The sequence below is a fragment of the Heptranchias perlo genome, chromosome 4 (genome assembly GCF_035084215.1).
Source record: "Heptranchias perlo isolate sHepPer1 chromosome 4, sHepPer1.hap1, whole genome shotgun sequence".
NCBI classification, from domain to species: domain Eukaryota; kingdom Metazoa; phylum Chordata; class Chondrichthyes; order Hexanchiformes; family Hexanchidae; genus Heptranchias; species Heptranchias perlo.
Genome location: NC_090328.1, coordinates 51,238,289 through 51,264,837, shown reverse-complemented (window position 1 = coordinate 51,264,837; position 26,549 = coordinate 51,238,289). Strand labels below are relative to the sequence as shown.

The window sequence follows — 26,549 nt, the reverse complement described above, 5'->3', positions numbered from 1 at the left end:
TAAAATGGGTGCAGGTCAAATGGATTTCTGCCCCTTTTTCCTGATGGTTACACCTGGGGAAATGGCTGGACAAGAGCCCTAATAACCATCACATATTAAAAATGTTGGGTGGGTCACATTACATTTCAAAATGCATTAAAAACTCCTATGTGATCTGATGAAATGTCATCAACCTAAAACGATAGCTCTGTTTCTCTCCACAGGTGCTGCCTGACCTGCTGAGTGTTTCCAGCAATTTATTTTTATTACAAGTTTTCAACAACCTCATTGCTGTCCAGCATCTCGGTGTGTAGGCTTCCCGCACCTGAGGTGCTTCCAACTCTTGTCAACCCTTCTAAAAAAGAAATTGGTGGGATACGTCTCCCTTCATTCCCCTGGTGAGAACGGAAGAATGGAAAACGAAGATAAAATGTAAAGGCCGGATTTTCCTCTGAGCGGCGAACAAACGGCGCCTGTCGCTCATTAAACTTGCACTTACCCATAAACTTTTCTTGGTTTTTTTCACGGCAAGTTCCTCTCATGGGGAACTGTCTCCTGGGTATCTGGGACCTATGTGAACGAGGCAAGCAACTGTCTACCCCCTTAACCAATCAGATTAAAGTATGTTAATAAGCAGCGCAGGGTCAGAACCAGGAAGTGTAAGTTAGAATAGTAAATTCAATGTCAAATCAGGTACAGAAGTGAAATAGAGAGGGTGAAAAATACTGAATTAAGAGACAGAGGGACAAAGTAAAAAAAATAAAAATTTAAAATTTATTTTACATATCCAACAACAATTAAAATCGGAAGGAATGAGAGTCCACATTTTTAAGTTCATTTTTAGTGCCAGAGAGGTTGTTCGGCAGTCATTAAGACTTACCAGGCCATTAAAAGTGTGCTTAAACTTAAATGACTTGACGTATTTTTTTTAGTAGTTCGTATCCATCAGGATAGTGCAGGAACTTCCCCGAGATTGTATGTTACCAAGCTTTTGGTCACCTGTCCTAATATCTCTTTTATTTGGCTTGGTGTCAAATTTTGTCTGATAACATGCCTGTGAAGCGCAATGGGAGATTTTTACTATGTTAAAGGTGCTATATAAATGCAAGTTGTTGTGGTTACATGGTATAATACACCAAGCATTATAGAATAGATAACATGACTGTGTCATGGTAAACTATCCCTCCTCATTCTTCTCGACCTGTCTGCAGCCTTTGACACGGTTGACCACACCATCCTCCTCCAATGCCTCTCTTCCATCATCCAGCTGGGAGGAACTGTGCTCGCGTGGTTCCATTTTCATCTATCCAGTCGTAACTAGAGAATCACCTTCAATGGCTTCTCTTCACATGACCGCACCATTACCTCTGGAGTCCCCCAAGGATCTACCCTTAGCCCCATCCTATTTCTCATCCACATGCTGCCCCTCGGTGACATCATCCGAAAACATGTCAGGTTCCACAAGTACATTGTTGACACCCAGCTCTACCTCACTACCACCTCCCTCGACCCCTCCACTGTCTCTGATTTGTCACACTGTTTGTTCGACATCCAGTACCGGATGAGCAAAAGTTTCCTCCAGTTAAATATTGGGAAGACCGCAGCTATTGTCTCCGATCCCCACCACAAACTCCGTTCCCTAGCCACCGACTCCATCTCTCTCCCTGGCCACTGTCTGAGGCTGAACTAGACCGTTCGCAACCTTGGCGTCCTATTTAACCCTGAGATGAGCTTCCAAACACCTATCCGCTCCATCACCAAGACCGCCTACTTCCACCCCGTAACATCGCCCGTCTCTGCCCCTGCCTCAGCTTATCAGCTGCTTATACACTCATCCATGCCTTTGTTACCTCTCAACTTGACTATTCCAATGCTCTCCTGGCCGGCCTCCCATCTTCCACCATCCATAATCTTGAACTCATCAAAAACTCTGCTACCCGTATCCTAATTCGCACCGAGTCCTGTTCACCCATTACCCCTTTGCTCGCTGATCTACATTGGCTCCCGGTCAAGGAACACCTTGATTTTAAAATTCTTATCCTTGTTTTCAAATCACTCCACGGCCTTGCCCCTCCCTATCTCTGTGACCTCCTCCAGCCCTACAACCCCCCCAAGATCTCTGCACTCCTCCAATCCTTGCCTCTTGCGTATCCCCAATTTTAATCGCTCCATCATTGACGGCCGCGCCTTCAGCTGCCTAGACCCTAAGCTCTGAAATTCCCTCCCTAAACCTCTCCGTCTCACTACCTCTCTCTCCTCCTTTAAGACGCTCCTTAAAACCTACAGCTTCGACCAAGCTTTTGGTCACCTGTCCTAATATCTCTTTAGGTGGCTCGGTGTCAAATTTTGTTTGAAAACGCTCCTGTGAAGCGCCTTGGGACGTTTTACTACCTTAAAGGCGCTATATAAATGCAAGATATCGTTGTCCTCAACACCGGTAAGCAACGCCACTGGACATCCGCTAATGTATAATACTAAAAATTGCACGTGATTGTTCGGAAATGAAGTTAATTTCCAGTCTTTAAATTTCCACTCCGGAGCCTCGGTGTCTGCGAGCAATACAAATGAGGAAGTTCAATGACAAGAACTACAACTCCCGTAATGCAAAGTCTAACGAGACAGCGAAACTCCCAGTGGTGAATTATTACATTTCAGAGGACGAGATTTTCACTTATTTCCGCCTTTAATACAAAACAACCGCGGGGCATTTTTTTTTAAAAAAGCTTTTAGTTCCAGTCCGCGGGTATGGTCGCGAAATGCGCAAAGTCCGCCGGCCAGAGGTGTGAGCGGTGACTCGGGGAAGAAGCTGCTGCTGCGGTCGGTGGAGCCGCCGGGCTCAGGCGGAGATACCGACCGCTCCCCAACCTGACATTTCTGTTCTACATTTGGTCGTAAGTTCGCCCGCTCCTTTTTGCAGCTCTCTGACCTTTAAACACGGGTCGGTCTGCGGTTATGGCGTTAAGTTGGAGGCGGCTCGTAGGGGCGACTGAGCCCCGGGACCATTTGTCCACTGCCAGCTGTCCTTAAAGGGAAGCGACCCACTTTGATTACGTTTTAGCCAATAATTTATTTATTATTGCTAAAAAGTAACATCTCGGACTGGTGGGTGAGAGCACTGAAATATGCCTTAATTCTGCTTGATTACAATCATAGAATCATAGAAAATAGGAGCAAGAGTGGGCCATTCGGCCCTTCGGGCCTGCTCCGCCATTCAAAATGATCATGGCTGATGGTCTAACTCAGTACCCTGTTCCTGCTTTTTTCCCATATCCCTTATTGTTTTGTCACACCAGAAGAGGGGGGGGGGGCGGGGGACAGTGAAGTTTTGGGAGTTGCAGAGTTTCGCACAGGCAGAAAAGGGTTGATCAAATGAAGACAGTAGTCCTTTAAGACTGGGGCTGCTTAATCAATTGGTGAGATGGAGAGGATCGATAACCCAAGCCATTTATCTCACACATTGTAGGACACGGGCCTTGTCTCTATAAAGAGCCAGATTTTATTAGGAACAAAGTCTGTTATTAATAGAAAGAAATACATGGATGTGATTTCAAGGCGTTTTCTTCCCTGTGCAGCCCATGATGAATCAAGTGAGGAATCAGATACTCAATTTTTCATCCTATTCCATTGCACACAACACAGATTCAGTTCTGTTTAGCTTCCCAGCAGGTAATTTTTATATTTCTGCAGAAGAATAATAAACTGTACTCGGCATCCCCACCCCATACATGTAGTAAATAGAGGGAAGTGGCAGTAGGGATTGTGGATGCTTTGGTGATAGTTTTCCAAAATTCCCTGGACTCAGGAGAGGTCCCGGCAGATTGGAAAACTGCTAATGTAACACCGTTATTTAAAAAGGGTAGTAGGCAGAAGGCTGGAAATTATAGGCCAGTTAGCTTAACATCTGTGGTGGGTAAAATTTTGGAGTCTATTATTAAGGAGACAGTAACGGAACATTTAGATAAGCATAATTTAATAGGACAAAGTCAGCATGGCTTTATGAAGGGGAAGTCATGTCTGACAAATTTGCTTGAGTTCTTCGAGGATATAACGTATAGGGTGGATAAAGGGGAACCAGTGGACATAATGTATTTAGACTTCCAGAAGGCATTCGACAAGGTGCCACATAAAAGATTATTACTTAAGATAAAAAATCACGGGATTGGGGGTAATATTCTGGCATGGGTGGAGGATTGGTTATCGAACAGGAAGCAGAGAGTTGGGATAAATGGTTCATTTTCGGACTGGCAACCAGTAACCAGTGGTGTTCCACAGGGGTCGGTGCTGGGTCCCCAACTCTTTACAATCTATATTAACGATTTGGAGGAGGGGACCGAGTGCAACATATCAAAATTTGCAGATGATACAAAGATGGGAGGGAAAGTAGAGAGTGAGGAGGACATAAAAAACCTGCAAGGGGATATAGACAGGCTGGGTGAGTGGGCGGAGATTTGGCAGATGCAATATAATATTGGAAAATGTGAGGTTATGCACTTTGGCAGGAAAAATCAGAGAGCAAGTTATTTTCTTAATGGCGAGAGACTGGAAAGTACTGCAGTACAAAGGGATCTGGGGGTCCTAGTGCAAGAAAATCAAAAAGTTGGTATGCAGGTGCAGCAGGTGATCAAGAAAGCCAACGGAATGTTGGCTTTTATTGCTAGGGGGATAGAATATAAAAACAAGGAGGTATTGCTGCAGTTATATAAGGTATTGGTGAGACCGCACCTGGAATACTGCATACAGTTTTGGTCTCCATACTTAAGAAAAGACATACTTGCTCTCGAGGCAGTACAAAGAAGGTTCACTCGGTTAATCCCGGGGATGAGGGGGCGGACATATGAGGAGAGGTTGAGTAGATTGGGACTCTACTCATTGGAGTTCAGAAGAATGAGAGGCGATCTTATTGAAACATATAAGATTGTGAAGGGTCTTGATCGGGTGGATGCAGTAAGGATGTTCCCAAAGATGGGTGAAACTAGAACTAGGGGGCATAATCTTAGAATAAGGGGCTGCTCTTTCAAAACTGAGATGAGGAGAAACTTCTTCACTCAGAGGGTGGTAGGTCTGTGGAATTTGCTGCCCCAGGAAGCTGTGGAAGCTACATCATTAGATAAATTTAAAACAGAAATAGACAGTTTCCTAGAAGTAAAGGGAATTAGGGGTTATGGGGAGCGGGCAGGAAATTGGACATGAAGCTGAGTTCGGATCGGTCAATGCCCTGTGGGTGGCGGAGAGGGCCCAGGGGCTATGTGGCCGGGTCCTGCTCCGACTTCTTGTGTTCTTTAGATTTGTGGTTGGGATCAGATCAGCCATGATCTTATTGAATGGCGGAGCAGGCTCGAGGGGCCGATTGGCCTACTCCTGCTCCAATTTCTTATGTTCTTATGTTCTTATGTTCTTATGACACTTCAAGGCAACAAGTGATTTGCTAAAAGCAAAATAGTACACATGCTGGAAATCTGAAATAAGAACAGAAATTACTGCAAACACTTGGCTGGTCAGGCAACATTTCGGGTCTATGACCTTTCGTCCAGATGAACAGTTTATAAGGAGGAACAGAGCAAAGGAAAAGGAGGTGGGGAAAATGAACACATGCACAAGAAAAAGAATGATCTGTAAAGTGATCAGGTGAGAATAGGAGATGATTAAAAGACAGAAGTGAGAATAGCGCTAAGGAGGCACAGTGAGAGAAATTATAGAAATCAAAGATAAGTACGAGACCCAGAGAGCGAGGGAAGCATAGAAAATCTGGCAGGTTCCAGTGGCCTAGGAATATAGCAGAAGAAAGAAAGTAGGTAGACACCAAGGGCCCGATTTTAGCAGGGCTGCGGGTTCTCGGCGGGTGGTCCATCGGGCGCGTGGAAAACGCGGCCGGTGAATTGAGTGCGTCCCGCGCGCGATCGCAGGATAATTGAGGTAATTACCCGGCCGTTACGGGTTCTCCGCTTCTCAGCTGCGCGCCGGCGGCCTGCGCATGCACAGTGATGTCTGAGCGATGGTGGAGCTCTATTTAAAGGAGCAGTCCACCAATGCCCCTCCAGCTGCAAACAAGAAGTGGCGCAACATGGAGCAACCCAGGGGTAAGGCTGCCCCACGATTCTCAGACCACGCACTCCAGCTGCTGCTGGACGGGGTAAGGAGGAGGAGTGAGACGTTGTTCCCCAGCGACGGAAGGAGGTGCCCTGGCTCCGCCACCAGGAAGGCATGGGAGGAGGTGGCGGCTGAGGTTATCAGCAGGGGCAACACCTCCAGAACTTGGATCCAGTGTCGCAAGAGATTCAATTACCTCACCAGGTCCGGGAAAGTGAGTACACTAATGCACTCTCCCACACTCCGTCTTCCACATCACCTCAAAGACCTCACAACCCCTTTTGTACTGCCACCACAGCGCTCCCGCATCAATCCTCACAGCCACTCAACTATCATCCTCACCGTGCCTGCACGTACCCACCGTCCCTGTCCCCACTCGACCCCTACCACACACCCCAATCCCCATACAATGGGATGGGGATGTGGCACACGCATCCTCCCATCCATCTGCCACACGCTCAACCCACCCACACCAATGCTTGAAGCGTCTCACAATGCAATCATCACTCAATTACGCATTGGTGTTTTGCCTTCACAGGAGAAGAGATGCAAGAACGCCCAGGAAAGGGCACACACCGGAGGGGGCCCGCCACACCAGGTGGTTCTGACGGATGCAGAGGTGGACGCGTTGGAGATTAGCCACACGCTACATTGCCTGTCCGTGGCGGATGGCGAGGCTGGGTCTGCAGAAACGTCCGGTAAGGGAAAGCTGACACTCAGCACTCATGATCGCGAATGATCTTAGCATCACTTGGCATCTGCCGCACCGCAACATTTGTCCACATGCCTGATATTGCCCTCTGTTCTCTTGCAGGGCCGTCTGCGAGCGCCGTGTCTGTGGAGGGCGATTCCTCAGAGGACATGCCGGTCTCTGAGGGTCCATCGTCACATATGAGCCAAGCATCCAACAGCACAGATACACACACCTCGGTGGGTCCCCCCCCCTCAATTAGTTGGGATTGCACATGGTGAGTCACCGCGCACATGTAAGCATGAGCAGACCCTGGTGGCAGGGTCAGCCGCGGAGGGTCCGCGTCAGTGGGAGCACTCTTCTCCAGGCTCTGCTCAGCCGGACCCAGATGCTGAACCCAGGGGGCCACCAGTCAAAAGGAGAGTCGTCGAGGGGCACCAGCACATTGCCGAGGTACTGGGAGAGGTGCCACGCGCACTCTCCACAATCGCGCAGAGGATGGAGGAGTCCAACTCCTGCATGAGGGGAATGGTGGCACAGGTACAGGAGGGTATCGCCGAGATAGTGTCGCAGGGACGTGAAGGCATCTCTGAGATAGTGTCGCGGGTAGGTGCGGGAATGTCTGCGGTGGAGGACAGGCTAGCCTCCCTCGAGCGTCACGCACAGCTCAACATTGAGTCCATGCAGGCCCTGACAACGGCTGTTCGGATTCAGGGTGAGCAACATTCTGCCACCATAAACAGGTTGACAGATACATTGGAGGTGGCCTTGCAAGGTCTCACACAGGTCATCCAAACTGCCGTGGAAGGGGTGATGTGGGCCTTGGCCATGAGAGGGAAGATGGTGAACGGGGACATGGAAGTGGGGACGCTACTCAAGGTGCCTCCACGTCTCACCCGTTGCCCCCCTCTCGACCAGTGCCCGCAATGGTGCCTCCTCTCCAGGTGGCCGAGTCTGCCCCTGCACAGGTGCAGGAGGAGCAGTCTGTGGAGGTGCCCTCACGGGCACCGAAACCCAGGGGGCATCGGCCCAAAGCATCTACCCGGTCAGGGCACGAACAGGAGCAACCTGCCACTACCTCTGCTGGAGCCACAGGGGTAGCACCACGTAGGGGTTCCCGAAAACGTAAAGCAAAGGTTTTTTGAACACAAAGGGAATGCACCAGGGTGTCTGACAAATTGTTATGTTTTTATTTTTTAGTCCTTGAATGCACATACACAATAAACACAATTGTTCTCACCACTGCTGCCACCTCTTGTCCATTCTTCAGCGGCTTGTGCAATAGGTCCCTTCCGTGCGGCTCATCATGACAACGAACACCTGGTCCCACCCATTGGGCACACTACAGTGGGTGCAGGAGTAATGGCACCACTCTTCTGTGGAGGGGGCTGGTATGGCCCCTCGTCTGTGCAGGTGAGGAGATGTGAACGCCTCAGACAGTGTGATGTTAGGAAAACCGTTGGCATATGAGTGCCTCCCTGGCCTGACGAGCACCCAGGTGAGCCGGTGTTCGGCCCATGGGTCGTTCCTCCTCCTCTCGCTCGTACTCCTCCTCCTCCTCCTCCTCCGCATCGTCGTCCTCAATGTGGGTGGCGGGTGTGCATGGGGCCTCCTCCAGCAGCACCCCTCTCTGTTGTGCCATGTTGTGCAGGGCACAGCAGACAACTATAATTCGTCCCACTCTGAGTGGTGTGTATTGGAGCGCTCCCCCAGAACGATCAAGGCACCTGAAGCGCATCTTGAGCAGCCCTATAGCCTGCTCAATTGTCGACCTGGTAGCAATGTGGCTGTCATTATATCGACGCTGCGGCTCGGTGATGGGGTTCCTCAGAGGTGTCATAAGCCACGTGTGCAGGGGACATCCCTTGTCGCCGAGGAGCCAGCCGTTGCCGGTGTTGGGTGCGTGGAAGAGGGGCGGGACAGTGGACTCCCTGAGGACGAAGGCATCGTGGCAGCTGCCAGGGTATCTGGCGCACACGTGTCGGAATCTCTGGCGGTGGTCACAAATGAGCTGGGCGTTCATGGAGTGATACCCCTTCTGTTGATGAACAGCCCTGGCTCATGTGGAGGTGCCCGTATTGCTATGTGGGTGCAATCGATTACACCCTGCACCCGTGGGAAGCCAGCCACAGCATGGAATCCAACCGCCCTCTCCATCTGGCTGCGCTCATCCATGGCGAAGTTGATGTAGTGCGAGGCCCTGTGGAACAACCCATCGGTGACCTGCCTTATGCACTTGTGTGCAGACGACTGAGAGACCCCGGCGATGTCCCCGGTGGCACCCTGGAAGGATCCGGAGGCGAAGAAGTTGAGGGCAGTGGTGACTTTGACGGCGACGGGTAAGAAGATGCTGCTTGGTCCATCCGGGAGCAGCTCGTCATTAAGGAGGCTGCAGATGTCGGCGACTACCTGGCGAGTGACTCTGAGCCTCCGTGTGCACTGCTCCTCAGAGAGGTCCATGAAGCTGAGCCTCGGTCTGTACACCCTGTGCGGAGGGTAGTGCCTCCTGCGACGCATCTCTCTCTGCGGTTGCCCTCCCTCCTGCTGTGCAGGTGGATCTGCCACAGCACAGTGTTGTGAGGATGCACGTCTCTGAGGCGGACGGCGTGGACTGCGAGGCTGCTGGGGCTGGTGATGCTGTTCGTCCTCCGAGGATGTCGAGGCGGCCCCCATCTGGCAGGTGTAGGTCTGAGGGGTTGTGCACGGTAGGTTAGTGTGTCCTCGCACCGGGGTTGCGGTTCCACGTCGGTGAATCTTCTTGCTTGGAGGAGGGTGGTGGAGGGCAGGCGTTGCCCTATGTTACGGAGTGTCCTCCTGTGTTGGTGAAGGCTCTCCCCCCACCCCCACCTGTGGAATGCACCTTGCCAGCTGCCACAGGCTGCTGGCTGCAACACGTCCGTTTGGAGTGAGAGTGTTTCCCCCAGTATGGGAAACAGTCTTAGTTCAAGGTAAAATCCAACCCTTCCTAATAAAACAGCTCAATCAGGTCAGTTAATGACCTGAAATAGCTAAATAAATACTTTCAAGTAGCATCCCGCTGGCTTTAATTGCCTGTGGGATTCCCACCAGCGGGGGCTGCGTGCGCACGCCGGCGCGTCCATGGGGAACCCGGAAGTGGGCGGGATCCGGTCGGGCTCCTGCATTTCACGATTTTCGAGGCCCCCCCCACCGAGAACGCACCCGATAGCGGGTGCTAAAATCGAGCCCCAAGGGGCCGATTTTCGGATGGCGGGCGGGGGCTCCTAAAATTGTAGAAATCTGGAGCGGGTTCGGAGCCCGGCTCCAACAGGGAGTGTTTCCCACAGCACGGGAAACATGCTGAGGAACCTTCACTACCCTCCGCACAGGGTCTACAGACCGAGGCTCAGCTTCATGGACCTCTCTGAGGAGCAATAGTTGCCAGATAGTTAAGGTATTTGAGATACCTGATTGAGTAGACATTTTGGCAGGGGTGCGATTTTGAAGGATTCTCAGCGTGTTTCCCCTGCTGTGGGAAACACTCCCTGTTACAACAGACATGTTTCAGCCAGCAGCCAGTGGGAGATGCAAATGATTATTTGACAGGTGGGGAGAAAACCTCATTTATTGCAGCAGGGCACTCTGATACTTTGGACAAAGTTTTGGCTGCAAGACCTGTGTGTTTCCATTCAAAATTCTTACTTTCCATCCAAAACTCTGCTGTGCAAACATATTTACCTACTTTGTGGACCCCCTCAAACTCACACCGTCAGGATGGGGGGGCACCATGGCTGCATTCATCACTTCATCCGAGGGCGAGCAACATCACCAGCCTCGCCAGCCTCCACCACATGGAGCTCCACAACACGGTGCTGCGCCACAGGCACCTGCACAAGAGCATAGAGGGCAACAACAGAGAGAGCAACGTTGCAGGAAGCACTACCCTCGTAACAGGGTCTACAGACCGAGGCTTAGCTTCCTGGACCTCTCTGAGAAGCTGTGCATACGGAGGCTCAGAGTCAGTCGCCAGGTAGCCGCAGACATCTGCAGCCTCCTTCATGCCAAGCTGCTCCCAGCTGGGCCGAGCAGCATTTCCTTATCTGTCTTTGTCAAAGTCATGATGTGGAGATGCCGGTGATGGACTGGGGTTGACAATTGTAAACAATTTTACAACACCAAGTTATAGTCCAGCAATTTTATTTTAAATTCTAAATTCGAAAGCTTGTGAATTTAAAATAAAATTGCTGGACTATAACTTGGTGTTGTAAAATTGTTTACATTTGTCAAAGTCAGCACTGCGCCCAACTTCTTCGCCTCCAGATCATTCCAGGGTGCCACCGGGGACATCATCGGGGTCTCTCAGTCGTCTGCACACAAGTGCATAAGGCAGGTCACCGATGGCTTGTTTCGCAGGGCCTCACACTACGTCAGCTTCCCCATGGATTACCTCAGCCAGACGGAGAGGGCAGTGGGATTCCACGCTGTGGCTGGCTTCCCACGAGTGCAGGGTGTAATCGATTGCACCTATATAGCAATATGAGCACCTCCACACGAGCCAGGACTGTTCATCAACAGGAAGGGCTATCACTTCATCAACACTCAGCTCGTTTGTGACCACCACAAGAGATTCCTTCATGTGTGCGCCAGATACCCTGGCAGCTGCCATGATTCCTTCATCCTCTGGGAGTCCAACATCCCGCCCCTCTTCCACGCACCGAACACATGGCTCATGACACCTCTGAGGAACCCCACCACTGAGCAACAGCTTCGCTATAACAACAGCCAACAGCCACATCGCTACTAGGTCTACAATTGAGCATGCTATAGGGCTGCTCAAGATGCGCTTCAGGTGCCTTGATCATTCTGGGGGAGTGCTTCAATACCCACCAGACTGAGTGGGACGCATTATAGTCATCTGTTGTGCCCTGCACAACACGGCACAACAGAGGCGGGTGCCGTTTGAGGAGGCCCCATCCAGATCTGCCACCCACACCGAGGAGGAGGAGGTGGAGCAGGAGCAGGAGCAACCCATGGGCAGAACAGCGGCTCATTTGGCTGCTCGTGAGGCCAGGGCGTTACTGATATGTGAACGGTTCTCCTAACATCAGAAAGTGTGAAGAGTCCAGTCCTCACCACCTAGATAGAGCAGCGGCCACACCAGCCCCCACCCCCACCCTGCACAAAACAGTCCTGCAATTACACATATGCCCACTGTAGAGTGACCCAATGGGTGGCATCAAGTGTGGGTGTTCATGGTGAACCTCATGAAAGAGCCTTATTACAGAACCCAGTCAAGAATGGCCAAGACGTGGCAGTAGTTGTGAAAATAATAATATTTAATGTGCATTTAACAAAAAGCAAATATAAATAAAAAACATGACCAACCATCAAACACCCTTGTGCATCCCCTTTGTGCTTACAAAACCTTTGCCTTTCGCTTCCGACTACTTCTACGTGGTGCATCCCCTGTGGCTGCAGCAGAGGTGCCGCTTGAGGAGGTCCCTTCCTCCACCGAGGAGGAAGAGGAGGTGGGGGCGGGGGAGGAGGAGGAGGAGAAGGAGGAGCAGGGGCAACCCATAGGTAGAACAGCGGCTCATTTGGCTGCTCGTGAGGCCAGGGCATTACTGATATGTGAACGGTTCTCCTAACATCAGACAGTGTGAAGAGTCCAGTCCTCACCACCTAGATAGAGCAGGTTGCTCTTGTTCATGCCCTGACCGATTAGATGCTTTGGGCCGACGCCTTCTGGGTTTTGATGCCCATGAGGGCCCCTTCAAAGACTGCTCCACCTGCACCTGTGCAGGGGCAGACTCGACCACCTGGAGAGGAGGCAGCATTGCGGGTACTGGTTGAAAGGGGCGCAAAGGGTGAGACGTGGGGTACTTTGAATGGCGTCCCCACTTCCATGTCCCCTTTTGCCATCATCCCTCCCCTGGGCCATGCCCACACCTCTCCTACCACTCTGCTAGACGACAGTTTGGAGGACATGTGGTGAAGCCTTGTAAGGCCAGTGCTAGTGTATCTGCCTGCCTGTTTAAGGCGGCAGAATGTTGATCACCCTGAGTCCGAACGGCCGTTGTCAGGGCCTGAATGGACTCATTTGTGAGACATGCTTGAAGCTCCATGGAGGCTAGCCTTCCCTCCATCGCAGACATTATCACATTTACCCGCGACACTATCTCAGATGTCCTCACATCCTTGTGACAGTATATCAGAGATTCCCTCCCTTACTGTGCCACCATTGGAGTTGGACTAGTCCATCCTCTGCGCTATTGTGGAGAGTGAACGTGGCACCTGTTCCAGCACCTCGCAAATGTGCTGCTGCCCCTCGATCATTCTCCTTTTAAAGGATGGCCCCCAGGGTTCAGCATCTGTGTCCAGCTGAGCAGAACCTGGAGAGGAATGCACCCACCGACATGGACTCTCCACAGCTGCCCCTGCCACCAGTGTCTGCTCGTGCTCACATGTGTGGTAACTCACCATGTGCAACCCCAACTAACTGCGGACTGGGACCACCAAGCTGTGTGTATCTGCGCTGGTGGATGGCTCGCTCAGATGTGACGGTGCCCCCTCAGAGGCTGGCAGGTCCTCTGAGGAATCGCCCTCTGCCGTCACAGCGGTTGCTGAAGGCCCTATAAGAGAACAGAGGGCAATATTAAGCATGATGACAGATGTTGAGGTGCTGAAGATGGCAAGGCATGTTAACATCAATTGATATTGTGTGTGCTGAATGTTAAAGTTCTGTCACCAGACGTTTGTCAGGTGCCAGTCTCGGCGTCCACGACGGACTGGCACTCGAGGGTGTGGCTTAGTTCCAGCACCTCCTGCTCCGCGCCTGTGAGTACGACTATCTGTTGCGGACCCCCCCCCACCCTGTCCTCACCCTCTCCTGTGCATTCTGGGCTCTCCTCCTATAAGGGGAGAAAGTACAGACGCATGAGAGAGTGATGGTCACGTGGCCAAACGATGAATGCATTGGTTTGGGTGTGGCTGACCGTCATCAGAGATGCATCAGAGGGTGAGTGTGAGACAGAGCCGTGACGTTGTATGAGGATTGGGTTGAGTGGTAGTGGTGGGATGAGGAATGGGGAGGTGAGGAAGTGCAGGTAAGTTGAGCATGAGCTATGAGTGGGTGTGAGGAGTGATGTGATAGAGTAGTGTTGGCAGTGCAGAATGAGTTGGGGGGTGGGGGCGGTGATGTGGAAGAGAGTGTAGGAGAATAAGTAAGTGTACTCACTTTGGCTGACCTAGTTAGGTCATTGAAGTGCTTCCTGCACTGGATCCAGGTGCGGGAGATGTTGCTGCTGCTGGTGACCTCCTCTGCCACCTCGAGCTAGGCCTTCTTGGTGGCAGAGGCAGGCCACTTGTTTCTGTATACTTTAATATATGGATCTTTGATGGATGGTTTGTGTGTATTTTTAATAAAGCTTTTGATTCGAACACAACAGCAAATTACAAATGTAAACTGCAAAATAGTCAATGTTAGTAATTAGGGTTTTAAAATAAAAAAAGGACATTGTATGTGTGTTAAAACCATCCCGTGCACAAAGCACCCATCAAGAAGTATTACTGAAATAAAAACAGAAAATGCTGGAAATGCACAGCAGGTCAGTCAGTCTCTGAAAGAGAAAAGGCAGGTTAAGTCTTTATTTGTGACTTGTCATCATAGTTCTGATGAAAGATCTCCCCTGAAACATTTTCCTACCTTTGTGTTTACCATATTTTCAGCTTTTAATTCATAATTCTAGTATTTGCGTTTTTTGGTAGAATTTTTATATTTTTTAATTAGTTATAAATCCCATATCCCCCACATTAATTCCTCATATACAACAGTCTGCCTTATCCGTATTGAATGTAATTTACTCACTATGTATACTTTGCCAGGTTAGACAAAATAAGGATGGCAGAGGCTGAAAACAATCCTAAGAAAGAAATGGTCACCCAGTTACACGAGACTGCAGCTAAAGGAGATGCGGCAAAATTGTCTACGATGCTAAATTATTCTGTGTCTCTCATCGATGAGATGGGTGAGAAGGGCTGGACTGCCTTGATGTACGCTAGCAGGAATGGACATTTTGAAGTGGCCCAACTGCTTCTTGAAAAAGGGTAAAGAGGCAATCTTTAATGAATAGTTTGAGTAATCTCTCAGAACTATAGCTAAGAACAATGTAAGAGATGTGCTGTAGCTGGGCTTGCTATTCACATTGGATAAAAGCCATCATGTTTTGTGTTACTTTGGAATTCACTTTATTACAATGATAATCAAATCAAGGTACAGGTATCCTGTAACAGCATATAAGGGTCAATCTTTTACTTGGCCAGCAGTACAAACTGGCAAATCGTGTGTGCTCAGCCTATGACTTTTCATCTACTAAAATGAGTGGACAGAAAATTTGTGGGCTGGATGTGCACGATTTTCTGATGCGTGCTACCAGAGGGCAGGGCTCTGCTCCAAGAGTGCACAAGCAGGAAATTTACTTTCTAATTCCTACTTGGTAGAAGTTCCGATAGAGTTCCCGTTTTCATGAAATGGCTCCTGTGGGAAACGGATAAAGAGAACCATAAACAGAAACCAGACATGGCAAGTTAATTAATGGTACTGGAACTCGTTTGTGTTTTAAAACAAAACTGTGGAAAAAAATCTTTGTTTTAAAAACTGCAGAGTTATGGCTAATATTAATCATATTACACAGTTATGCAGTTTACAATCCGCTAAGCTTCTTGCAATCTCCTTGAGCTTAAACTGCAAAAATTATCTTTTTAAAAATTTACAAAATATTGGTATGTATTTTTGAAAAGGATAATTAAATTGCAGTATTGAGCATGTTAGGTTGTAATTCAGAACAGGAACTTGATTATAAAGTTCTGCCTGGAATCTTGGCCTTGAAGCCTGCTTTCAACAACCGAGTGGGTTTTTTTCTTGCAATTTTCTCTCTTCTCTTGAAGGCATTTATTTCTCACTAGTTATGTTTCCACCAGTGCCAGGCATGTATAGTAGTTTGTATAGGTCGTAATTATTCATGAGTGAGGCTTGATAGTGAGTGTTGGCGACTTATTCGGTCTTGAGGACATTGCTGCACTGTATTCAGCTGAGTCCATGAATGCAAACTTCCACATTATAGAGATTAGAATGTGGGAACCCCGGGCAATTTTCTACTGCCAAACCCAAGTGCATTGATGCCAATTCTAACACTCCTGTTGCTGTCCTGGCTGAGACCAGAGTGGGGATGAAACCTCGGAGCTTCCTTCTTTGTAAGATTGTGCTATTCATTGGATAAATTTGCTGAGCCATTGGGGAGCCCACAACCTACCCTATGACTATACACCTATTATTGCTTACACTAATTGATTTATAATCCCTTGCTGTTTTTGACCAAATCAGCATTACGCAGTCCAGGTTAAAACATTTTAGCAGTGACCTGCAAAAATCTGGTATGGCTCCTGTTGTGAGCTACTTTAGTTGAGAACTACTGTTCATGGTTTGAAAACTAAGATTAGAGCCCTGTTTATACTAAATGTAATTTTGAGCACTATGAATTTTTTGTTTTTCTCTAGCTGCGACAGGTCTACTTCAAATAATGCAGGACAAACTGCGCTGGATATTGCAAAATTCTGGGGACACAAACACATTGCTGATTTATTGGCAAATCCTAAAGCTGATCCTAGTTCATGGATGCAGCATGATGGCCCAGAAGAGAGTGAAAATTTTTTCAGCAGAACTTTGCTCAATAGACAAAGTGAAAAAAGAAGCAATTCTAATTGGTTAAAAAGCAAACAGATTCAACCAACCACCGTCTACATTTTGTTTTCCAATTTAAATCCATTGGTTATTTCAGCAAAATATGAAGACTCCAGAAAAACTGACATCTACCTCTGTAGATTGCAGTACGAAGATGTAGAGCACCTCTTGGCTAAACCGGAAGTTACTTCTATTTTTCTTGGAGCAGAGCTGCAGAGGAGCAACTGTGGATCTCATGTTAAATCTGTGGTGGGCAATACCTTAGCTGAGGATGATGGGCTTCTTGCTTGGTTTGCATTAAATGCAGATTGTATTGCTACAGAGAAATTTAGGGATAAATACCCAGATTGTTGCTTTCTCCAGTCACTCATACCACATCTATTGAACTTAACTGAGGAGGAAGCCGGTGAGTATTAAAGCATTTCAGTACTGAATTGCAGTCTGGAGTCTTGGGATATAAATAGGAAGACTCTACAACCATTGCAGATTGCGTAGTCTTGAGTTTTAACTTGCATTATGTTTGATCCTTAAATTTACAACAAAAAAAAACTTCAGTTAAAAATATTAAAAACATGGAATGAGAAAAGGCTATGAACCCAAACCATTTCAATCTCCTGAGGATAGGTTCTGCAAAGTTTCTCCCTGATCCTCCCCAAGTTAATGTGAAACTTGAATTCTGTGTTATACATTAACCAGTTGTTTTCCTTGGTGTGACATTTCAATGGGCCCAAAACCCAGGGCCCACCATGTTCCATAACTCAATTGATTATCTTTTTCTATTTTATTTTTATAACCCTCAATTTCATTCCTAAATATTTGTCCAACTCTTTCTTGAAGGCATTAATGAATACAGCATTAACTATTGTAACTCGGAGTCTATTCCACCTCTCATGTATCCAAAGCTCTGAAGAGGGGACTCTCCTCATCTGGACATTTTTAAAGACATGTTCATTTCATACTCATGTCCTCCAGTTCTGCATTCACAGTCCAAATGAAATGACTTTTCAATCTATGTTATCCCTTTCAACATTTTAAAAATCTGGCCCATATTTCCTCTTTTCACTAATGAAAACCAGATCAGTTCCACTCCACGTGATTGTTATGGGATAAAGATATTATTGCTTTAGTAAGAGGGATCATGGACAGTCATGGAAACATTTTGCATTTATAGTTTGAAGTTGAGCATTATCATAAGAGATTTTATGGGCCTTATTCAATCCACCGTCCTTGTAAATTATTAATGATATTATACTTTGATCATATAGATTTTGAAAGCCCTCTTTTAAAGATTAGTTTTATGACTTAAGTTCAGTCTTATCCAGATCTTGATTCATAACAGTCTACTAGGAGTCTGCTCAGTGTTCAGGGCTTCAGTCTATTACACGTTCTTTGGGTTTGCAGAGCTCCCTCTGCTTAAATGCATTGTGGCGCCCATAACTTCTTAAAGATGTAGCATACCTAGATAGTTAGTAGTAGGAACAATAATGCAGGAATGTTTTTAAAAAATTAAAAGCAAGTAACATTGTTGCTCCAGGGGTCACTGCATTCTCACATCATTTCTCAGGCATCCCGTGGTACAGTGGTTGATACAATGGGCTCACAATCACGAAGGCAATGGAAAAGAAAATTAGGCATGCTGCAAAATGGGCTGCCAATTCGCTATGAGCCCGTTTTGCGCTACTGGTGAAGACCAGTTTCACCCTCAATGTTCCATTGCCTGCTGGTGAAGACCAGTTTCACCCTCAATGTTCCATTGCCTGCTGCTGACATTCTTCATTTTGAACATTTAAATTTAAAAAAAAAGAGTTTTCAGTGTTGATTTAAAAAATTTTGTTATAACCAAGATGACCTTATGTAAAGCTTATAAAAACAGAAAATGCTGGAAACACTCAGCCAGTCAGGCAGCATCTGTAGAGAGAGAAACAGAGTTAACGTTTCAAGCTGATGACCTTCCTTCAGAACTAGAAGATGTTACAGATTATACAGATAAACCGGGAAAAGTGGGCAGGAAAGATCTGTGATTGGGTGGAGGGCAGGAGATGATTAAATGAAAGTAGCAAGGCAAAAGGAGGTGATAATGAGAGAAATTAGAGAAACAAAAGATATGTCCAGAGGATGTGTGAATAGTTACACCAGAATAGCAGAGGGAGAGGAAAGCATGGCAAAGCGGAGAATGCCCCCATGGCCCAGGAATGTGGCGGAAGAAAGGCAGGTAGACACCAGGGGTGCACCATCATCACTTCTGTCATTTAATCATTTGTCCTCCAACCAGTCACAGACCTTTTTTCTTTTCATGCCTCCTTTTCCCTGTCTCTGTCTTATAAGCTGTTCATCTGTAACATCTTCCAGTTTTGACGAAAGGGTATCAATCTGAAACGTTAACCACAAATGCTGCCTGACCTGCTGAATGTTTTCAGCATTTTCTGTTTTTATTTCAGATTTCCTGCATCTGCAGTATTTTTCTTTTTAGTTAGAGCTAATGTTGGTTTCAAACAATATATTTGTTGACGCAGGTTGAATGTAATTTTTTTTATGTAGGTGTGGTGATGCAGGCCAGGTCAGTCCTTGCCTGGCACGAGAGGTACAAGTTCTGTCCAACCTGCGGAAGTGATACAAAAGTTAAAGATGGTGGTTACAAGAGGATATGCTTGAAGGAGAACTGTCCAAGTCTACAGGGAACTCATAATACCTGCTATCCACGTGTAGGTACGAGAAAGATGTGCAAAGCAAGAGTTCTGCTCTGAATATTTATTTTGCTCAAAGATTACTGCTCGGCCAACCTTGTTTCAGTTTACTTTGTCAGGTTATAAACTTAATTCTGCACTTTTTAATAAAATATAAAAATGTTAATTTTCATTCTGCACTTTAATGAAATATAAAAATGTTAATTTTTAGAGCAGCATAGTGGCTTAGCACATTGGGCAACCAGTACTGGGCACCACAGAGCAGGGGGATGAAGGTTTTGTTCCTCTCCTCCCCACTCAACAAAGTTCCCAATCTCAGCAGGGCCCCTGTGGGAGGATCAGGGGGAGAGTCATGTCAGCTGCACTTACACACTTCTTAACACCTGGACCAGAGCAGCACTGCCAGAGGCCTAGGCCTAAATTTAACCCAGAAAAACGGGTGGGTTGGGGCGGGGTGGGGGGGGGAGGCAGTAAAAAACTTGAAAATCTAAAAACCCGCTTCCAACCCGCACATTTCCAGTTTTAACGTAGGCGGGACAAGGGGTGGGTGACCAACCCACTCTCAGGAGGCGGGTCGGTCACTAAAAGCTTTCAGGGAGGCTGTGGGCCTTCATTTTTACAGCTTTTTAAAATTTTTAACCGCTGTGGGCCGGGATTCCCGGGCCTTCTACTTCACGCCACGTGAGAGGAGGTGAGAAGGCCCGAAACTGCAGGTAAGTGCCATTATCACACAGCTTGTGGGCCCAGAAGTGCAAGAGTGCTTGCCCCCGGCCCCACAAACTTATCTGCAGCGATCCCCTGCCCACGATTTCCGACCCCCCCCCCTCCGATACGCCCGATGACTCCCGACCCACGACCCCAGATGACTCCCGACCCCCCAACGACCCCCACGATCTCCGACCTCCCAAATGACTCCTGATGCCCCGATGATCTCCGACCCCCCAATGACTCCCGACCCCCCCTGATGACTCCCGAACCCTCCAATGACTGTCAACCCGACCCCCAGTGACCCCCGAAGACTGCCGACTCCCCCAATGACTCCCGACCCCGACCCTCCAAGATCTCCAAACCCCCATGATCTCCGAACTCCCCCCCCCCCCACGATCTCCGACCCCCCCCCCCCACGATCTCCGACCTCCCCCCACCACGTTCTCCGACCGCCCCCCCAACACGTTCTCCAACCTCCCCCCACCCACCATGTTCTCCGACCTCCCCCCCCCACCACGATCTCCGACCTCCCCCCCCCCCCCCCCCACGATTTCCGACCTCCCCCAGATCTCCAATCCCCCCCCACCACAATCTCCGATCCCCCCACCATGATTTCCGACCTCCTCCCCCCACAATCTCCGACCTACCCTGCCCCACGATCTCCGACCTCCACAGATCTCCGACCCCTCCCCACAATCACCAACCTCCCCCCGCCCCCCCCCCCCCAACACAATCTCCAACCTTCCCTGGATCTCTGATCCTCTGCCACGATCTCGGATCCCCCCCCCACAATCTCGGATCCCCCCCCACGATCTCGGATCCCCCCCCCACGATCTCGATCCCCCCCAGATCTCCAATCACCCCCCCACGATCTTCGATCCCCCCCCACGATCTTCGATCCCCCCCCCACGATCTTCGATTTCCCCCCCCAACGATCTTCGATTCCCCCCCCTGATCTCCCACCTCCCCCCCGCAATCTCCCACCTCCCCCACACCGCGATCTCCCACCTCCCCCCCCCCCGCGATCTCCCACCTCCCACCTCCCCCCCCCGCGATCTCCCACCTCCCCCCCCCCCGCGATCTCCCACCTCCCCCCCGCGATCTCCCACCTCCCCCCCGTGATCTCCCACCTCCCCCCCGCGATCTCCCACCTCCCCCCCGCGATCTCCCACCTCCCCCCCGCGATCTCCCACCTCCCCCCCAGTGATCTCCCACCTCCCCCCCCGCGATCTCCCACCTCCCCTACACCGTGATCTCCCACCTCCCCTACACCGTGATCTCCCACCTCCCCTACACCGTGATCTCCCACCTCCCCCCACCGTGATCTCCCACCCACCCCCCGCGATCTCCCACCTCCCCCCACCGCGATCTCCCACCTCCCCCCCCCCCCGCGATCTCCCACCTCCCCCCCCCCCGCGATCTCCCACCTCCCCCCCCGCGATCTCCCACCACCCCCCCCCGCCGCCTCCCACCTCCCCGCCCCCCCCCCCCCCGCCGCGATCTCCCACCTCCCCCCCCCGCAATCTCCCACCTCCCCGACACCGTGATCACCCACCCCCCCCGCGATCTCCCACCCCCCCCGCGATCTCCCACCCCCCCCGCGATCTCCCACCCCCCCGCGATCTCCCACCCCCCCCGCGAACTCCCACCTCCCCCCGTGCGATCTCCCGCCTCCCCCCCTCCCCGCGATCTCCCACCTCCCCACCCACCACAATCTCCAACTCCCCCAGATCTCCGATTCCCCCCCCCACAATCTCCGAACTCCGATTCCCCCGCACACGATCTCCGATTCCCCCCCCTCCCCACGATCTCCCACCTCCCCCCCACCACAATCTCCGACCTCCCCCGGATCTCGGAATCCCCCCCCCCCGTGATCTCGGATCCCCCTCCCCCCAAGATCTCCGACCCCCCAATGACTCCCGACCCCGACCGTGGCACCCTGATGATTCCCGACCCCTGATGTATCCCAACTTCCGATGACTCCTGACCCTTGCCCCCCCCCCAATGATTCTGACTAAAAGATGTCCTTACTTCAAAATCGTAAGGACATCCTGGTTTCCCGTCAGGAATTTCAGAACTTCCCAGCTAGAAATAAAAATTTAGGCCCTGGAAGCCGAATGGCCAGAGTTGCTGCCTAGCCCAGAATATCAGGGTTTGGCTGGGGACCAAATAAAGTGATTTCATATCATCAAAATTAAGTATTAATATTAGTTTTTATTCTCATTGATGCTGATCATGGACGAAGGGAGTGAGGAGTTTTAGTTAATGGTTTGTGATGTTTCCAAATTTGCTGCAGTACTCAAGATTTTAGAGAAAGTGGTGCAATCAGTGTGCTATGCACAAATTATGTCCACGTGTCCAAGGGGTCAGTATTTTCGATGTGCATTACAATGTTGTGGATGGGATGGAGCACAATGGATTTTGGGAATTCCGTGGGCTCCAATTGTTAGATTGTTGCTGACATGGTTACTCCTTCTTTAATTAGTCTTGGAAGTCACGGTGCAGCAGAATTGGAACATGATTCTGTGGCTTCATACTACAATTTTCCATGCTGAGTTTCCAATACTATGGGTGTAAAGTCAGCACAATATTCCGGATATAATGCGTTCTTTTTTTCTAAATGCAAATAAATTCATGAAAAGCAATGTCACACCAGGTTATAATATGAATGGCATGCATATATCGGTTCTATTCAATACATTTTTGTTCCAAAGATTTTCTCATTTAAAGTCACCCAAATTGCTTTTTTAAAAAAAAAATTAAATAAGCATGATCATACAATCTACATTTTATCTCGCCTGAAAAAAGTTTAACGAACTCCCCTGTGTGTAGTATACTGTGTTATAAGAGCCAATTTACCTCTGCACACTACCTCGTAGCAGGTGTTGCAAAATCGCAGGTGCACTGTCCACGATTTTCTGTCCATTAAAATTAATGGCTGGAACATCATGGCCATCTAGCCTGCGATTTGCTGACATGTACTGACTGGCAGGTGAGGCTTCTGCCAGTAATATACAATAGTAAAATAGGCACCTTAAAGGTAGGATATGGATCTTCCCATAGTACATCCAATCTAATAGATCTATTCAGGTACTGAGATCACAGGAGGACATAGACAGTTCATGGAGTGAACAAATGGGCAGTAGATGCAGTTCACAACAGAGAACTGTGAAGTACATAAGGGAAAAAGAACGGTGAAAGGGAGGTATACCCTAAATGGTCAGATTCTTCGCAAACTTCAGGGTTAGAGAAATCTAGGGTGAAGGTACATAGATTTTTAAAGATGAGAGTCCAGATAGTAACAACCATTTTCTAACAAAAGCTAATGGGATTCCTCATTTTATATACAGGAAGTGATTTTAAATTTGTTCCAGACATTGGTTAGGCCACAGGTAGCATTTTTCATACAATTCTGTACATCTCATTTTATCAGGGAACATCTTTGTAAGCGTGCCATGGTCCTCATGTTCTATTGCTGTTTGCTGTGCATCATACTAATACTTGTAAGAGACAATTTCTGATATGATTCTTTCTGTGCAAATCATCGATTTATACAGTACTTTTCACATCTATCAGACTCACACCAACAAGTGGAATGATTTATATGGGCAAACATGGCAGATATTTTGTACAAGTAAGATCCCAGAAACAAAAATGAGATGGGTGGTGTTTGAGGGAGGAAGGTTGGGAGGATACAGAGTAAATTCAACATCCCAGCATTAAGCCATAGTTGAAGAGAGTGTGGGTCAGAGAATTAAGGCTACAGCATTGTAGTCCAGTCTCTGAACCGTGCTTTTTTTGAGCAGGGTTCAATACTGGGAATATGGGATTTCTGAATTTACCTCCCTGGTACCCCTCAAATAATGGATCAACAGATTTTAACATCCATCTGAACCACTGAAGCGACAGATGGCACCTCCATTTTAACATTTCATCCAAAGGACGTCACCTCCTTGCCCTGCACTGGAGTGTCAATTTAAATTATGTACATAAGTCTTGTATTAAAACTTGAGTCCCTATCTTCAAGGGTTAAGTTACGAGGAGAGATTACACAAGTTGGGGTTGTATTCTCTAGAATTTAGAAGGTTAAGGGGTGATCTGATCGAAGTTTATAAGATATTAAGGGGAACAGATAGGTGGATAGAGAGAAACTATTTCCGCTGGTTGGGGACTCTAGGAGTAGGGGGCACAGTCTAAAAATTAGAGCCAGACCTTTCAGGAGTGTGATTAGAAAACATTTCTACACACAAAGGGTTGTAGAAGTTTGGAACTCTCTTCCGCAAACGGCAATTGATACTAGCTCAATTGCTAAATTTAAACGTGAGATAGATAGCTTTTTGGCAACCAAAGGTATTAAGGGATATGGGCCAAAGGCAGGTATATGGAGCTAGATCACAGATCAGCCATGATCTTATCAAATGGCGGAGCAGGCACGAGGGGCTGAATGGCCTACTCCTGTTCCTATGTTCCTATCTTCCGACTCTGAGTCAAGAGTGCTACCAACTAACCCAACCATATATGGTTCATCCATCTTAAGCTTCTCTTAATTCCTTCTGTCATATTTTCAGTCATTTTAACTTGTGAAACAAGGGACGGATTGTACAACTGACTGCGTACAATATTCTGATGTATCACTCTGGATGTGTAAGTTTACAATGGACATCATTTAAAAGCATTTGTCAGTTTTAAGGTGTGCATGTACTTTATGAAACTAAAAGGGTATTTTTATGTTCTGCAGATCCAGTTGTAATAATGCTGGTCATTCATCCCGATGGCAATAATTGCCTTCTGGGAAGACAGAAGCATTACCCTCCAGGAATGTTTTCCTGTCTGGCAGGATTTATTGAACCAGGTGAGACAAGGTTTCATGTCACTAGAAAATCAATTTTGCTGTTTTATTTTGAGATGTCTTTATAAAAACAATATGGCTTAACAAGCTCGGGAAAAGTGATGCTTTTGACCGCGAGGTCTTATAATGGTGTAGCTCTGCTGCTTTGTGACAGACTTCTCAGAAATAGCCAGATCGAGGAAGATAATAGAAAATTAGCAAATAGGTCCCTTAACTTTGCCAATGCAGTTATAATTCACATGATCAATGGCCTAGATTTTACAATCAATTTTACTTTAACACTGGCAGTAAATTTATTTATTTTAAACATGTCATCACCAGTATTAAAATCTAGGCTTATGTGTCATAATCAAGGCCACTGGTATCCAGAAAAAAATTGACAGAATTACAGAATGCAATCTCTAAAACATCAGTATATATCCCATGATTACATGTCATTAAAACAAAATTTGTTCTATTCAATCACTGTAAAGAAACATCCCTGGTGATAAGTATGATTCTGTAGACACAAAACTATTCTTTAAAATTATGATGTGAAGGAATATACTTGAGAATCTGGGTCATGCATAAGTTTGACAAAGAATGCAGATATTTGTGAGAGAGGTGTAAAGTAGTTTAGAGAAATCATGGAGGAAGGGGTTTATACCTCATTAGTAGTCAGAATGTTTGCCACTTTAAGTGATGTGATTGAAAAAAAGCAACAACTCCTCCGTTTCTGGTGAGTGTCCAAAAGCTGGTGGCAGCATACCCAACTTTTGACTTTAATTTCCCACCACTATAAACTGATGGTAACAGAACATTTGTTTTCCATAAAAAGAACCAGAACAGAACCTTAAATGTTTAACAGGCTTGTTCTTTGATTTTAAAAAGCCACGTAACCAGTAACAAGTCTGGTGCTTCACAGGAATTCACTTCTCAAAAGCTTACATTTCTAACAAAGTACAAAAACAGAACTCTGCAGGCTTTTCCACAGCACTTATTTTAGGGCGGAAACAAGGTGATGAAGTGAGAAATACAATTCAGTCCATGACATCTAAAATAGGGAGCTTGGTTAACTGAAGAGGACTATTAAAAGCCTTCAGAAGACTATAGATAGGTTAGTAGATTGGATAGATAGATGTCGGATGAAACTTAATGCAGAGAAATGTGAGGAGATAGATTTTGGGAGGCAGAATAAGGAGAGGAAATACACACTAAATGATAAAACTTTATAAAGAGTATAAGAGCAGGGAGACTTAGGCGTTCACATACACAAATCTTTAAAAGTGGAAGGATAAGTTGTTACAGCTGTGAAAAAAGTGTACAGGATCCTTGGTTCGATAAACAGGGGCACAGAGTACAAAAGCAATGAGTTAATGCTAAATCTATACAAATCACTGGTTGGACCACAGTTAGAATATTGTGTCCAGTTTTGGGTACACTATTTAGGAAGCATGTCAACACCGTGGTGAGGGTGCAGAAGAGATTTGCTTGGATGATACTAGGGATAAAAGGCCTTTGTTATGAGGATAGACTAGAAAATATGTTTTTTTTTCATATGCTTAGAGATGATTTAAGGGAGAAATGATAATGGTATTCAAAATTATGAAGGATTTTCATAAAATAATTAGAGGAAAACTATTTCCATTGGTCAACAAGTCAGTAGTTGGAGGACATAAATTTAAGATGATCAAAAGGGCAAAGGGAAAGGTCAAGAGAATGTTTTTTAGACAGAGGGTCGTTAAGACATGGGATGGCCTACCAGAAACAGTGGTGGAAGCAGAATCCATAATGGTTATTAAAAAGGAAGTGGATAAATGTTTTTTTTTTAAAGTTAAAGGGTATGGGGAAAACACAGTGAAATGAGACTAAGTG

General features: G+C 47.6%; 1 protein-coding gene across 2 annotated transcripts in view; it reads left to right on the top strand.

Annotated features, from left to right (window-relative positions):
* The first annotated feature begins 2,598 nt into the window (after positions 1–2,598).
* Positions 2,599–26,549, top strand: part of nudt12 (nudix (nucleoside diphosphate linked moiety X)-type motif 12) — a 31,609-nt gene continuing 7,658 nt past the window's right edge. The window contains exons 1-6 of one of the 2 annotated variants that reach the window (XM_067982919.1): positions 2,599–2,870; positions 6,605–6,764; positions 14,600–14,821; positions 16,271–16,860; positions 18,993–19,160; positions 24,585–24,698. In XM_067982919.1, coding sequence (XP_067839020.1) covers positions 14,616–14,821; positions 16,271–16,860; positions 18,993–19,160; positions 24,585–24,698 — 1,078 coding nt within the window. In that variant the 5' untranslated portion in view covers positions 2,599–2,870; positions 6,605–6,764; positions 14,600–14,615. The remainder of the gene's footprint in view (positions 2,871–6,604; positions 6,765–14,599; positions 14,822–16,270; positions 16,861–18,992; positions 19,161–24,584; positions 24,699–26,549) is intronic. The other variant, XM_067982918.1, reaches the window with a different exon arrangement.